Source organism: Sceloporus undulatus, chromosome 4, assembly GCF_019175285.1.
Source record: "Sceloporus undulatus isolate JIND9_A2432 ecotype Alabama chromosome 4, SceUnd_v1.1, whole genome shotgun sequence".
Lineage (NCBI taxonomy): Eukaryota > Metazoa > Chordata > Lepidosauria > Squamata > Phrynosomatidae > Sceloporus > Sceloporus undulatus.
In genome coordinates this window covers 170,679,000-170,695,053 of record NC_056525.1, presented here as the reverse complement: position 1 = coordinate 170,695,053, position 16,054 = coordinate 170,679,000, and the positions used below count along the sequence as shown (strand labels likewise).

The window sequence follows — 16,054 nt, the reverse complement described above, 5'->3', positions numbered from 1 at the left end:
CGCGCCCGCGCGCAAGGGGCGCTGGCTCCTCCGCCTTTGCCTCTCCGCGCGCCGCGCCACCTCACCGCCTCCTCCTCCGCCCCTTCTTCTCCAGCAGGCGCTTGCCGCCACGCGCTTCGCCTCCTGCGGCCGCACTGAGTAGTACACTTGGTGGGCAAGAAGAACGTGAAACCACCTTGACATGTTCAGTATCATAGCCATGTTAAAACCATGCTAAGTGTTAAACCCAAGGGTTGTTATGGATAAGCCTCTGATGCAAGAGATTGCCATGTTAAGTAAAGCCATGTGAAATGCCCAAATGTGCTGTCGTGTGTGTTTTGGAATGGAGGTCAGGGGTGTTTTGCCAGAAGGGAAGTCCATTTCGACATCTGTCTAGAAATAATGCCCAAATGTCCTCCATTTTGATCATGCCTAAGAAACAGGCATTTAGATTAACATTTTTAAAAAAAACAATTTTTTTCACGTGTCCTCCATTTTTAAAAAATGTGTCCTATATCTGAAAAATTTGTCCACATTGTCCTACATTGTCCCGGTTTGGAGGTCCTGACTTATGGGGCAACCCTACCTACAACTTCCAAACAGCATACCCATGAAGAGTTGTAGTCTGATACATCTAGGGCACTGATGTAGAAAGGCTAGAGGAGAGATAGTTTATTGGTATTGTAATGTTTTGCATTGTATTTAATATACTAGCTTGTGAGATCTTCCAAAGCAATGCACAACAGGTAAAAAAAATATTTAAAAACCTGCAACTATTGGGGATGTTTTCAATTTTCCCAAAAAAATCTTGTTAAGATATGTCTGGTTGTGTTATTGAAAAGAAAACATCTTTAAAATATCCCTGCCTTGATGCATTGTAGATGTTATATCTTTCTCTAAACTATTGACAGGAAGAATTGGGAATTTATTACCCTCTTTGTACTTTAGCCATTGGGGGAGTAACCAGAACCTCTACAGTTAGGGAAAAGGAGATGAGAGAGATGAGGGGAAAGTCCATTTGGCAAGGCAAATAAGTGCCTGACACTGGCATTGGTGGGACCATGTCCTTGTGGATGTGGACCTTCTCTGATACTGAAATAAATGTGATACCTTGCTCAGCCCTGTGTGCCCCCCACAGGTCCAGATCAAGAGCTGTGTTATGTATTCCCAAGCCCAATGGTTTCCAACATGTGTGAGGAGAGCAGGGGCAAACTGAGTCCTCAGCTTTACTTTTGTCTTCACATCCCTGTCATAAACTTTGTTGCTTCTATGTGTCAGCAATAAGAATTTCTGGAGAGCTTTAGAAAATTCTTTTTGGGGGCTACAGTTCCTGGAATACCAGTGTGCCTGGCCACTGGCTGATGTCATGGCCAGCCAGATCAGCTTCTCGGAGGATGGGGGAGGAGAGCGTCCTCCAGAGCAAGGTGCTGATTGAGGCAACACCAGGTGGCTTTGCCTGCCCGCAGGTCCCATCTGTGATCCTCCAACCCCAAGAGGAGTTTCAACCAGGTCCTAGTGCGAAGAGAGACCTTCTATGGACACCACTGCCTAATGGGGACTCTGGGGACGAAGCGTGCATGCAGGTGCCTTCTTCAAAGGAGAAGAGCTGAGAGTGCTTGCAGGCGCAGATCACATAGATTGCCGATAGGCAATTAGCCAACCACCTCAGGTGGCACGCAGGAGAGTTTCCCTTACTTAAGTAGGAGAGTAGACTATGCTGGTTGCTAGAGTTTATGCATGATCCCTCGCGTGATTGCTGCGAGCTCCTAGTATCTAGATTCTTTGTTACTTGACCTTGGACCGGACTTTGTTATCTCTTGGCTGTTTTGTACCTTGGACTGTTTGACCAACGCTGTTTTCTCGGTATCCTGATTTCGTCTTGACTCTTGGAATGTTTGGACTTCTTCTGGAATTCTGAACTCGGCTTGTTTCTCGTACTGCGCTCAGACTGGTTCCGTGGCAAGTCTGCTTTACGTTCACTTCCACTGTGCTAAGGTCTGTTATCAGCTACTGGTCAGTGGTCGCTGCTGGCAGCATGTCCCGGACACTAGGCACATTCCCCTTTGGAATTATCTGACCATGCTGGTTGAGGGATTCTGGGACCTGTAATCCAAGAAATTGACTTTTTGAGCTGTGCTTCTGTAGGACATAACCTTCTCTTTTTGTGGAGGCTCCCAGGTTATTTTAGAAGTCTCAAGGAGAGTACCACAGGGTTCTGTTCTGAGGCCATCACTTTTCAATTTTTTTTAAACCAATGATGTAGATGGAGTAGAAGGAACCCAAGTTTGCAGATGATACGGTCAGCCCTCCATATCCATGTTCTGTATCCATGGATTCAGCCATCCATGGCTTGAAAATATTTTTGAAAAATTCCAGAAAGCAAACATTGATTTTAGCATTCTATACAAGGGGCACCATTTTATTATGCCATTGTATACACAGTAATGGGACTTGAGCATCCACAAATTTTAGTACCTATAAGAGGTCATGGAGGTGTTGAGAGCCACAAAAACATCCTTGGAGGCCAAATGTGGTACCAGAGCCACAGTTTGCCAGTTCCTTCTCTATACTGACTGGCCACACATGTAGCTATCCAGAGTTTCAGACAAGGCTCTTTTCCAGCTGAATGACTGATACGTCTTTTCCAGCTGATTAACAGTCGCTCTCCCAGGTCTGCTTGAAGATCTCAGTAAATGAATGTGGGACCTTCCACTATGAACAGTGAGGCTTTCCTCTTTGGGAGCTTCTTGCTTCATAGAAATAATTGAGAAATTACAGGTGACACACTGGAGGGTGGGGGGTGGAGAAGGTTTTGATAAAACTCAGCAAAACAACTCCATGGATCCTGTTACACCTAACCAGATTTAAAGAGCCCTTAAATACAACCATGTCCTATTAAAATCAGAGAGCAACAACATATGGTATTTACCATCTGAATACAAATTCAAAGAAGATTCTGCTCAGCTGCAATAAGTGATGACAAGCAATGGTAGGTAGACTCAGACTGTACACATGAGACCTGATCCTTGACTTTCCATAAACCAGCCATATAGGCTACGTAGGCTGCAGCCTTGGACCTTGCTTTGCTAATGTGTGCTCAGTATTATGTGGCAAGTGACCCTTATCCCTCATACACAGGGATAAGCAGAAATCCTAGAATATTCACTACGGGTGCTCCCAGACCTCCTGAAGGAACAAAGGCCCTTTGCAAAAAATTCCTCTAATTATATTGTTGAAACCATTGGCCCTCATGGACTTTGTGCTGGTGTTTTCATCCCATATCCCACTGGGTTCTTGCTGGACACCAGGATCTGTCCTTCTTTCTGTCTTTGGACATATGTTAGTCTATCCTGAATCCTTAGCACTGTCACTTCTCCATCCTAGAAAAGAATTGCATACCATTTTATATACCAGTTATTATTGCTGCCCACCAAACTCTTATACATGCCCTCATATTTCCTGGAAATTATATAGACTGGTTTGCTATATATATTTTAGCTTGTATAGTCAAATACCTTGTAACTAAAACAAAAATACGAGTAGCTAATGATTACCTAAGTAGTTTGTAAGAAGGAGAGGGAAAAAAGGTTTGATCAGATCTGCACCCCGAATTACATGATACCCCTAAGTATTTAACTGCAGATTTAAATCCCCTTTTTTGAAGATTTTGCTCTGTTTGATGCATTTTGTTCATAGCTGTTTTCTCTGCTTTCTCACAGTTTCATGTCCATATCTTCTGCCAGGATGTTGCAGTGCCTTGAAGAGAGCCTGGAAATAACCAGTTACAAAAAATTTGTTGATTGTACTGTAGTTAATTCATTGTTTCAATAACAAAGGTAGCATTCCATTTCAAGGGATAACTTTTATCTTTTTATAATTTAAAAGATATAACTTAACAAAGGATAACTTAACTCCTTTTGTGGCATAACTACCTTTTTGATTACTTTCAGAGTTATAAGGAAGACATCATTAACTGGTACAAGAGGATTATCATTGAGTTTAAATTCTGACTTGCACTGGTGACGTGTATTCTTGTGAATGATCAGGATGGGATGAGGGCTCCGTACTACAGGCTAACAACTTATAGCATTCCTATTTTTACTTGTTTATTTTTTCAAAAGCCCAACTAAATACTCAGTTACCAGATTGTTGGTGTTGTTCTTCCAAGATGCGATGTAAGCAGTAAAAGCCTATACAGTGTTATTGCTTAAATTTCTGTAAATGTCCGTAGGTGTTCTTAAATCACAATTGTGCCAGTTGAAAGGATACTAGAATTGAGATATGCTCATAGGCATAAAAAAGTTAGTTATGGCACCACAGAAAGCCACAGATGTAGGAGTTTCTCTTGCAACCATTTTTTGTTGTTGTTCTTCTGATATAACTGGAAAGGTGCATTTGATTTTTTTTTTCAAACTTGACATCACATTTGTCCCAGAACCTAGAAAGATGTTCAGTGCACCATCTGGTTAATTTTCATGGGATCATTTTCAGTTATTGAGGTCTGATGATATGGACAAAATGCTTGAAGCAGTTTCACCTACCATGTATAATCTCAACCCTTGCCATCTTGGCTGATAAAATCTAACAGGGGAGAATTGACCAGGTGGATCCAGAGAGTGATAAATGCCTCACTCCATCAGGAGGAGATGCCTGCTGCCTTGGAGGAGGAGGTTGCACACTATCTCCTGAAGAGGGCCTCCCTGGATTCAGAGGTACAGTATATGAGAACTACTACCCTACTGCAAATATCCCCATGTGGGGCAAGTTGCTTGAATGTGTGATGGCTGAACAACTTCAGGCATTCATAGAGGAAACAGATTATCTGGACCCATTTCAGTCTGGTTTCAGACAAGGATACAGCATGGAAAAACCTCAGTTGCTCTGAAAGACGCCCTCCTCCAGGGGAAAGATGGAGGGGGGGGGGAATCTACTCAGTTGATCTTCCTGGGTCCATCAGCAACTTTTGATACTATTGATCATGATATTTTATTGTAATGGCTCTGTGGGATGGGAGTAGGAGGCACTATTATATGGTAGTTTTCTTCCTACCTGTAGGGCTGGTTTCAAAGAGTAGCATTAGGCAGTGGCGAACTTGGTATATACACTCAATGTGATACTCTCTTTTCTTCAACAGCCTTTTCTGGGTCTGGCAGAGCTGCTGCACCAAGGAGCAAATGGAAAAGCGGAAGTAGAAGACATCCCCTTCCCAAGTGCAGCTGGTGATAGATGTGGGCTGTTCCTGCCATTTCACAGCCTTTCTGGGTCTCATGAGCTGCTGGCTGGTCGACAAAGGAAGCAGTCTCTCTTTACCACCTGCCCAATAGAGCCACCAGAACTGGAAGGCAGCCCCTTCCCACCAGTGCACCCTGTGACACTCCCCCCTGAGATGTCACTGGGTGTAGTCTGTACTCTCCACACCCCTCCAGTGATGCCCCTGGCATTAGGAGATTCTGGTTCAGCCCCATGGCTATCAAGCTCCATTGTATCCCACATGCTGTTCAATATCTACATGAAGCTGTTTGGGGAAAATCATAAAGGATTTAGGGGTGGTGTGCTGTCAGTATGCTGATGACATGCAGCTCTATTTCTCCTTGTCATTCAGGTCAGCTTGGGCTGTGCACATGTTGGACCAGAGCCTGGATGCTGTAATGGGTCGGAAGAGCTCAATAAACTGAAGCTAGATAGCTTCAGTTTATTGACCTCATCAGCGTACTGTGTCATCAATAAACTGAAGCTAAATTCCAATAGAGAGCCAAAGTAGTCTAGGACACTGGGGGAGCATGGTTTGAATTCCTGCTTAACAGTGGAGCCCCACTAGGTGACTTTGGGCAAGTGACACTCTCTCAGCCTCATAGGAAGGCAAAGGCAAACCCTTCTGAACAAATTCTGCCAAGAAAATTCCATGATAGGCCTTAAGGTTGCCATAAGTCAGAAATGACTTGAAGGCACACAACAACAAGAACTCAATAAGATGGAGATACTGTGGACTGGTGGTTGAACTTTATCCAGAAAACAGTTTTCCTCCTTTGCTTTCATCTTACTGCTTTTTGCCTACCAGTCATGTGACAGAAATGGTATTTTAAAGTATAGTACTTTACTTTCACACCTGCTTCCTATAGACCCTCACCTCAAGTCCATTGCCTAACACAGCGATTCCCAAAGTGAGTGCTACACCCCCTGTGGGCTGTAGAAAGATCCAGGGGAGTGGTGAGGGAAAAGGGGACAGCAGGGGGCCTTCAGTTAAAGTATTGATGCACAAGAAAAACAAGAGGCCTTTAGGACCAAGGTGGGGATGAGGATTGCATGAGTCCTTAAAACCATCACAAAGCCTCACTTTGTGTGGTGGTATCTCCTGCTCTTCACCTACTTGCACAAGCTCACTCTCTTTGCCGCATCTTTCACTAGTGGCTGGAAAGGCTTGGGCACAGGGCATCATTTGGGACAGACTGACTGACTAGATCAAGGAGTTGATCATATTGCAGTGGGGAAGAAGCAGCAGCAAAAAGTTTTCGAATCTATACATACATCTACATACACACCTCTTTTTTTCTGCTAAAGTTGGCTTCCAGACTTGAGACTTGGCTTAAAAGTGTCTTGCAAGGACTAAATTGAAACTTGAAGCTAAAGACTTGAGATGTGGAGACAAAGACTTGGAATGGAATAGTGGGTGATTCTCACTCCTAGTATCCCCATTTCCTTCTGCAAAATTTTTTGCATGGGTTCTTCACACAGTTCTTCCAGGACAACTGACCTTTGAAAACCTAGTGGTTATGCAACCAACTGCTCATTCCAACTATGTATTTTTCAACAGCATGGAAAACTAACAGGCCATCCACTTACCATAGATATAAGAGGCATGTGATAAGCTATCATTTCATACAGGGTACTACCCATTTCTTCTGGAATTTCTGTTCTGAAACCTTATGTTTCAATACATTATTTCCATTTTGCTTCTTCATTGGTCCTTCTGCCCCGCTCACCTTTCCTTTGCTTTGTCCACTAAAAAATTCTCAGTTCCCAAATCTATTTATAATTTGAAAATATACTACATCCACTGGACTCAAAGCTTCTTCTTTAAGTGTTGCCTTGGCATTTCCTAAGGATTCAGTGATTCCAAGGTAATTTAAAATATCACTTAGATCTTGGTCTTAATTCACCAGTTTGAGGCTATCTACCATTGTGCAATGTGCAGGCACACTTGGTAGTGCAAGCAGTTGTGCTGTGGTGTGATTGAGTATACAGACAGTTTAGCAAAACAACTGCACAATTTTGCTATAGTTAATTTATAGTACACAGCCCTAAATAAGATTTTAGCCATAGGTGTCTGCTAAGTGACTATGAATCTATTGTCCAGACCCAGCTCTCAGTATTGTTGCTATATGACACAGGTGGGAATCCTGCAGCTATCTAGAATTGATTGGACTATAACACCCAACAGGCCTTGCAACTAATGAGATGGAATGCTGGGTGTTGCAATTGAACCATGTCCAGAGGGCTACAGGACTCCCAACTTTGAGACAGATTGTCCAGTGTCTGTCACTCAAGGGAGCTATATCCCTTCCCTTCCTGCAGAAAAAATACATATAATCAATGTAGAATTGTTTATGCAAAAAGTAACTGCTTGAATAATATACTCTGGAATAAACATGGTGAGTTTTGCTTAAGTTAGTCAGGTCACACAATCCAGCTTCTCTTAGTGTAAAATTCACTACAGCACTTGTGTTATATTTTTGCACCAATTCCACAACCTAGCATACAATTTGACATGAGACAAGAGGAGGGGTGTATACCTAAAGCTACTAATCTGTGCATCCAAAGCCCTAAAAAACTTGGAGTGAGGATACCAAAAGGAAGGAACATCTGCTCCCCAAAAGATTGTGCCTGTCCCTGAGACTCTGGGCAAAGGCTCTTCTATGCAGATGTGAATGGTGAGAACTTGCAGCAGTGTAGTGATAATGTTTTAAATACAAATATTCCTTAGGATAGCACCCCCCCCCCCCCTATTCAAATCTAAATCTATGTTGACCCATATCTGTCTGTGTACACAGCATACATGCATATACACATACACACTTTGTATTACAACACAGAGAACTTAACAATAATGTACTGTAGTCTAGCTAGAAAATCCATCTTCTCTTTCAGCTCCTGCTTACAGTGAAGACTGCAACAAAGTTTAGTGTGAAAATGGAAGTAGGTGCAGGGGAATAACTTCATTTTGTCCCTCACCACCCAAAAATCCTGGCCAGCCCTGTTTCTACTTCATCACTGATTTGTGGGAACATATGAAAAGGCCTTTCCCATCACAGTGTACAATGTGGGGTGGAGGGTAAAATATTTCTTTTGTAAATGTTGTTTTGTTGTTGTTGTGCACTTTCAAGTTATTTTCGATTTATGGTGATCCTAAGCTGAATCTACCATGGGGTTTCCTTGGCAAGCTTTATTCAGAGGAGGTTTGCCATTGCCTTCCCCTGAAGCTGAGAGCATGTGGCTTGCCCAAGGTCATCCAATGGTTTCCTGGCCAAGCTGGGAATTGAACCCTAGTCTCCAGAGTTGTAGTCTAACACTCAAACCATTTGTTTATGGCAGCAGCCTCAAGCATTTCACTGTGTACTGGGATTAAGGAGGGGATTAAAAAGGAAACAGCCAGCCGCTCACTTTTACACTTTGAGAAGATTAGAAGTGGTGGTAGAGTGGCAATTCTAATTCTTCTTCCAGGAGGGCCATCCTACATCCATCTTCTCATAAGCATCCCCCTCCTGAGTCCAAGGGACTTACTGCCAAGTAAGAGGGTAGCCAGGAATATTCTCTGTGAAAATAGGGAGTGCTGGGTGCGTGTGTATTACCCCCTATTTCCAGTTTCTGGCTGCTCTTGCCTGGTCTGCTGATACTAAATTGCCACTTGTGTGCCAAGAAAGAATTTGCAGCCTTGAACAAGACCCCAGAGCCAAGTGGGGCAGAGGGGAACTGCTGAGGGCCACTTGCTTTGCAAGAGGGGGGAGAAGCAGGTGACTCTTTGTTCAGTATAATCTTATATGCTGATTACACATATAATGTAGAATTATAACTTATTATATGCAATTAATTACATGTTAAACACACATATAATTACATACAATTAATTGTTGTTGTTGTTGTTGTTGTTGTTGTGTGCTTCCATGTAATTTCCGACATATGGTGACCCTAAGGAAAACCTATCATAGGGATTTCTTGGCAAGTTTCTTCAGAGGGGGGTTGCCATTGCCATCCTCTGAGGATGAGAGAGTGTGATTTACCCAAGGTCACCCAGTGGGTTTACATGGCTGAGCCAGCTGCATCTAATCAAGTACACATGTAATATATAATTTTTATATGTACATTGCTGGTTAGCATGGTATAGAGGTTTGTGTTGGTTTAGGACTCTGGGAGATCAGGGTCTGAATCCTCACTTAGCCATGGAAGCTCACTGAGTGACCTTCAGCAAGTCATGTTCTCTCATCCTAAGAAGAAGGCAATGACAAACTACTTCTGAACAAATCTTACTAAAACACACACACAAACTCCCAGTGAGGTGACCTTGTATGTGTGCATGTGCCTGCAAGTTGTATGTTGCATGTTGACTTATGGTGACCCCATGAATTTATTTCTTTCCTCTGAAATATAGCCCACAGCACCTGGTATTTGTGGGGTTTCCCACTCAAGTACTAACCAGGGCTTACCCTGCTTAGCTTCCAAGTTACAGCAGGATCTGGTACCTTTAGGGTATTAAGGCCAATCTGAGGTAATCTTAGGGTCACCATGATTCAAAAACTTGAAGACACAGAACAACAATATAGTTACAGTAATACACAGTATGCAACATATATAGTAGATACAAATAAAAATTGAATATGACAAATACATGGAGACCCAAGTAAAGTTTTCTTAAAGTCTGTATGCTTTTAAGTCATTACATAATTATGGTGACCCTATGAAAGGGTTTTCTTGGCTAGATTTCTTCAGAGGGTTTCCCTGGACCTGTGAGATTCGAACCCTGATCTCTAGAGTCATAGTCAAACCAAGACACTACACTGTCTCTCTCTAAGGAAAGCACACCCACTCAAAGAACTGCTGCTGAATGCCAACTCATTAGGCAAAAATAATGTGCCAAGGAAACCCGGTAATAGATTTGCCTTAGAGTTACCATCAGTTGGAAAGGACTTTAAGGCACATAACAACAGCAACACAAACAAAGGACAAAGCCTGAGTGGTGTAGTGGCTCTGGAAACCAGGTTTGAATTCGCATTTGGACATGGAAAGTTGGAAACCCACAGGGTGACCTTAGGCAAGTCACATCCTCTCAGCCTCGGAGGCACTGGAAAAAACTCCTCTGAACAAATCTTGCCAAGAAATCCCTGTGATAGGCTTGCTGTAGGATTACCATAAATTGGAAATGACTTGAAGGCACACAACAACAACCCCTGGACTTTGTTCCCAGTTGCACATGGCCAGAAGGAGGAGGGACCCACTCGCTTCCATATCCCTCCAAAGAACACCAACAACACCTTACTGAAAACGGAAGCCTTACTGTGACTAACATCATCATTGTATTTTTATCTTTCCTCCTGTTGGGATTCTTAATGCCTTTCCCTGATGAAGAAGCCAGTGGAGCTTGGAAAGCTTGTAGCATGGATCTCATGCCTTTTGGTTGGCTGACTAAAGGTATCCCTTGTTTGTGGGTGTTATTGTACAACGACTCTTCAGGTCTATAAATCCCATGGATTGAACGGATTTGCACAAGTTGGACCTAGCACTGGGATGCCGGTTGTGTAATCATGTTGGTTTTTATTGTTGTGTGCTTTCAAGTCATTTCTGATTTATGGCAACCCTAAAGCAAACCTATCATGGGGTTTTCTTGGCAAGATTGGTTTAGAGGAGGATTACTAGGGGAGTGTGTGGGGGGTGCAGAGTGCACCAGGTGACACTACTGCTCCTCAAACATCTGCTTTTGGGCAGAAAGGGGTTGTGGCCAACCCACCCGCGATACCTTTGGTGGCCAACCGAAATGCACAGTATACTTGTTGCAAGCTTTCGAAGCTCTGTGGGCTTCTTCTTCAGGCAAGACGTTACAAACCAAACAGGAGGAGAAGAAACAAAACAATTGGTGATGGGTTTTTTTTAATTTGCATTTGTTAAATGGCCAACGCAGGATGTTTTCCTTATTGGTACAAGAACCCCGACTAAGGATTCTGTATAGCATGGGATGAGAGGAGATCAATGAGGTGTGTCTGTGTGACACCATGAGTTACCACACTGGCCTTCCTTCCCCTGAGGCTGAGAGAGTGTGACTCTGCCAAGGTCACCTAGCGGGTGTCACAGCCCTGGCTCTGACTATGGTCCACTAAGGGGCCAAGGCACTGTCCCTTTTGGAAGGGAGCCGCCCATGTCTGAGTTTGGCCTTGCTTCCCAGGGGCTGGCCCTGCCTTGGAGCCCCCTCCCCGGGCCCCGCCTGGCCTCTCCGGCCGAGGGAGGGGAAGGCGGGGAGAGGAGAGCCAGGGGAGGCCGGGGCTTGGCTTAAGCCTCCGAGAGGGAGGCGGAGGGGAGGAGGCGCCTGGCTGCTTGGCGAGGAAGGCAGGAGCCAGAGGAGGAGGAGGAGGAGGCGCCAAGGCTACTACCCTGGACAGCACCCGCGCCTCCCCAGCCCTCCTCGCTCAGCAGCCCTGCCGCCCCAGCCCCGGCCTTGGCTCCTGAGGCTGCGAAATGGTGAGTGGAGGGCAGCCTCTCTCTGGCCACAGCCGCCTGGCTTCCCGCTAAATCCCTCAGAAGAGGAGGAGGAGGAGAGGGAGGGAGGGAGGGAAGAGGGCGCCTTTCCATGCTCCAGGGAAGGAGGGAAAGGAGGAGATGGGTGGAAGGGGACATTGGTTCCCCAAGAGCCTCTCCCCCCCCCACCAGCAGCAGCCCCACAAGTGTATCCCTCCCCCGCCCCATGGGCTCCTTTGGGGGGGCAAAGCCTGCCCTCGCCTTCGCTGTGCGCCCCTCAGGCCAAGGAGGAGCACCATCTTTGCGCGCGCTTTCGGGGGGGCCACAGACACCGAGTGTCTCCCCCTCACACACACAACCACACACCCCACGCTGTCTTACACACACACACACACACACTCATTGCTTGCCATGCGTGCACATGCTTCCTTGCTCTCTCAAACATACCCCCGTTGCCCCCCCCCCCCCCATTCTCTGGCTGCAACCACATTGCAGAAATAATCCAGTTTGGCACCACTTCAGCAGCCATGGCTGGAGGCTATGGAATTCTGGGAATGGTAGTCTGTTGTGGCACCTGGTGCATTAATCACAAAGGAGCATTAATGCACATCTTTCTACTTTCAGGATTTCAGCAACAGTGCATTCCCAATACCACTTTATTTGTGCAATTGTGTATGATAATCATTTGTGCATCTTTTTATTCTTGGAATTGCAGCAACAATGCATTTCCGATATCACTTTATTTGCACAATTGCATGAGATAATTATTTGTGCAATTACACGCTATTTTCATATTATTTGCAGGATGCTTTAAATGTGCTCTAATTTCTCTTTAATGCCGAAATTAGTCCCAGTGTGATAAACCCCTCATCCACACACTCCCACATGCTAGCGCTCGCATGGGTGCCAGTGCTGTGTGTTTCTCCCAACACCTTCTTGCACATTGTTTTCCTTGTCTTCCCTGCCCTGTTGGTTGTGTGCCTTCAAGTTGTTCTGACATACAATGAACCTATTACAGGGTTTTCCTGGCAAGTTTCTTCTTCAGAAGGGCTTTGCCATTGCCATAGGTTTCGGTAGTGTGGTAATGTTTCTTCTTATTGTTGTGTGCCTTCGAGTCATTTCCAACTCATGGTGACCTTAAGGCAAACCTAGCATGGGGTTTTCTTGGCCAGATTTGTTCAGAGGAGGTTTGCCATTGCCATCCTCTGAGACTGACTTGTTCAGGGTCACCCAGCAGATTTCACAGCCAAGTGAGGATTCAAACCCTGTTGTCTGGTGTTATATTCCAACACTCAAACCACTACACCGGCTTTCTTTCACACACCTGTGCAAACCCACCTATTATTTTACCATTTTTTGCCCATATATGCCAGGTAATTCTTCACTTTCATGCACACTGATGGGAGACAATGTGTTCTGAACAGCACGCATAGCACTTTTTAATGCATTTACACACCCTTCCTATTAACAAACCCACACAGTCTGACCTGCTGCTTCCCTCTTGAACACTCACAGGTACCACACGTTGGTTCTCTCCTCTCTCATCTAGGCAACACATGCTCCTTCTTACACATAGCCGCATGTTACTCTATCGTCTCTGTAGTCCTCCGCCCCCTCACTACACAACCAGGGCTTTCTTACATTTGAAAATACACTTTTCAAGGAGCTAGCTGTATTAGCGTGTTTCAGGATAGGAAGGAAAGGGTTTGGGGGAGGGAGTCTATGCATCTGAAAGAATCCATGAAAGCTTATGCTGAAATATATATCAGTTAGTCTCCAAATTGCTAAAAGCATACAACATATCTAATGTATGCAGAGGGTTTTCTGAATGTGCATGAGGATTTACAGTTGCTCCTTTCCCACGTTCTTAAACACGTTTATGATGACACCTCCCCAGCATACTGAGGTTCTTCTAACAAAAAGTTGGCTCTCTCCTCTCCTTTCTCTTCTTCTCCTTAAGCTTTTCAAAATGACTTATACCACCAGGAATGGCAGACTAGGTCCAATTTACATTGAGGCAAAGGGGCCATGTCCACCCTCCCACACAATTGATTCCTCTGCGGTGCAATACCATGCAAGTCTGTTTGAAACTTCAGAAGTAACTTCTCAAAAAGAATAGGGAAAGATTGGGCCTCTAATCCTTGCAAAGCCCATGTCCATTTAAAAAACAACAGCCCATATATGTCACGATTATAGTGAGCCATGGAAAAGTGCAAACTTTTTTTTAATGGCTTCTAAGGTAGACATGTAGTTTGTTGTCACAAAGTGGCCATGAAACCAGCTTAGGCAAATGCCAACGATTTCCAGGAGGAACAGGTTTGCAGTCCTATTTCTGCATGATTCTTTTCATACCTGCCTTTGTTACAATTAGATTAAAAAGGAAAGGAAAGTTTACAAAGGGGAGATACAGCTCCCTTCCTGGCTGCAGGTCAGCATCATCTTCCCAAAGGGGTTAGTCCAAACAACTAATTCAAAACTTGTTAATAGGAAGGATGCCCTTCCTAGATCCTCAGATAAAAAATTAGGAAATTCCAGAGCAAGACAATTAAAAAATCATAGGAACTTTGCACCTGGCTCTTATTTTGCAGATGAAAATACAGTGAGTGTAATCGTTCAGTTTCTTTGAACGCATGACTGAGAACTGATATTCCAGTTTCACTCCTATATTACACTTGTTCTATTGGGTACTTCTTGATGATTTTTATATTAGATCTTACCTTTATCTGAGTGTTGTTCAGATTATGTACAGGAGGAAGGGGAAACTGGAGAAATTAAAAACCTTGAAATATCAGGGAATGTTTGTAGTCTGTAAATGGAGGAGTGAGGAAAGTGTGGAAATCAGGGATGTTGAACTACAAACCCCACCATCCTTTGTCAGTATAGAGTATGCAGAGAGATGGGAGATGTGGTTCATCATCATCTGTGGGGGGGGGGGGCAGCCATTCCCATCCCTGATGTAAATCAAAATGAGAGGAAAGGCACAAACCCAACATTTTGACCCTTTGGTGAAAATTTGAGTCTAGCTTTCTAAGAAAGCTCTGGGTTAATACCTGGCATGTCATTTACCAGCCTAAAGCAGCATTGTAGCTATATACAATACTTATTTAGCTTTTCATCTTTTCCAAAACTGAGCCTGAATTAGATTTGGCTTTCCTTTCTAGCCAGCTGAAAGAGCTATAACCTGTATTTAAATGAGAGAGAAATCATAAGTAGTCAGAAGCCTGCCATATCTATTATTGACAATGAGCTTTGCAATAGATAAAGTGTCTCTCATGGAACAAGTCCAATAGAAATAAAAAGAAGTGAAAAGACATAACATTTGGGTTGTATTTAAATTTGTTCCTAATAGATTTTATATCCTAGTTAGAATGAGACCAGTAGGAGTACGGGTTTACAAGCCCCTTGCAGGACATTTCAGATTACTTTCTGACTATGCCAATTCCACTTTGGTAAAAAAAAAAGAGCTCACATATAAATATATATATATAGTTAGCTTAAGTGGTTTCTCTCCAGGCATTCAATAATTATTTCTTGAGGCAAGTTTCTGAAGACATACCATTAATGATAAATGTGATGATTAACATTGGTAGGAGGTGCATGTGTGCTTGTTAATCAAAAAATATATATACCAAGTTTGTTGTTGTCTTCCTTCAAATTATGTTGGCAACCCTAAGATGAAGGATTTTCTAGGTAAGATTTGTTCAAAGGGGGTTTGCCTTTGCTTATTTCTGAGGCTGAGAGTGTGTGACTTGCTCAAGGGTTTCTATAGCCAAGTGAAGATTTTAACCCTGGCCTTAAATGACTAACGCACAAGTACAACAGCTTACAAAAATAACAAAATAAAATAAAATAAAATAAAAATGCAAATAAAAATAAGAATAAAAAGCCCCCATAGCCCAACCTCATGGCCACGGAAGAAGAGGGAGGCCCACAGGATCTTTAATCGGGGAATGCCTGCTGGAATAGGAAGGTTTTGAGGTCCTTCCTAAATTGGGCCAGGGTGGTAGATGAGCGGAGCTCTATGGGCAGCGTGTTCCAAAGGGCTGGGGCAGCTATGGAGAATGTCCTCCGCGACGTGGAAGCTAACCTAGCCCCAGGCACCTTCAGTAATTGCTGCCCAGATGTTCTGAGGGTGCGAGGCGGAATGTACGGGGAGAGGCGGTCCTTTAGGTATCCTGGGCCCAAGCCATTTAGGGCTTTATAGGTAATAACCAACGCCTTATATTGAGCTCGGAAGCAAATGGGCAGCCAATGGAGATCTTTTAGCACCGGTGTTATATGGCTGGTCCTGGGAGCACCAGTGACCAGCCGGGCTGCCATGTTCTGCACCATTTGCAGCTTCCGAGTTTGGTATAAG

At 44.0% G+C, this 16,054-nt stretch overlaps 1 protein-coding gene and 1 long non-coding RNA gene across 2 annotated transcripts in view; both read left to right on the top strand.

Moving 5' to 3' along the window:
- Positions 1-3,697: 3,697 nt before the first annotated feature.
- LOC121928012 lies at positions 3,698-5,300 on the top strand. The gene is made up of 3 exons (XR_006103425.1): positions 3,698-3,815; positions 3,930-4,691; positions 5,114-5,300. It is a non-coding gene; the product is annotated as an uncharacterized LOC121928012 (long non-coding RNA).
- Positions 5,301-11,568: 6,268 nt separating this feature from the next.
- ELOVL2 (ELOVL fatty acid elongase 2) overlaps positions 11,569-16,054 on the top strand; it is a 71,333-nt gene continuing 66,847 nt past the window's right edge. The window contains exon 1 of the mRNA XM_042463382.1: positions 11,569-11,700. Coding sequence (XP_042319316.1) covers positions 11,698-11,700 — 3 coding nt within the window. The 5' untranslated portion in view covers positions 11,569-11,697. The remainder of the gene's footprint in view (positions 11,701-16,054) is intronic.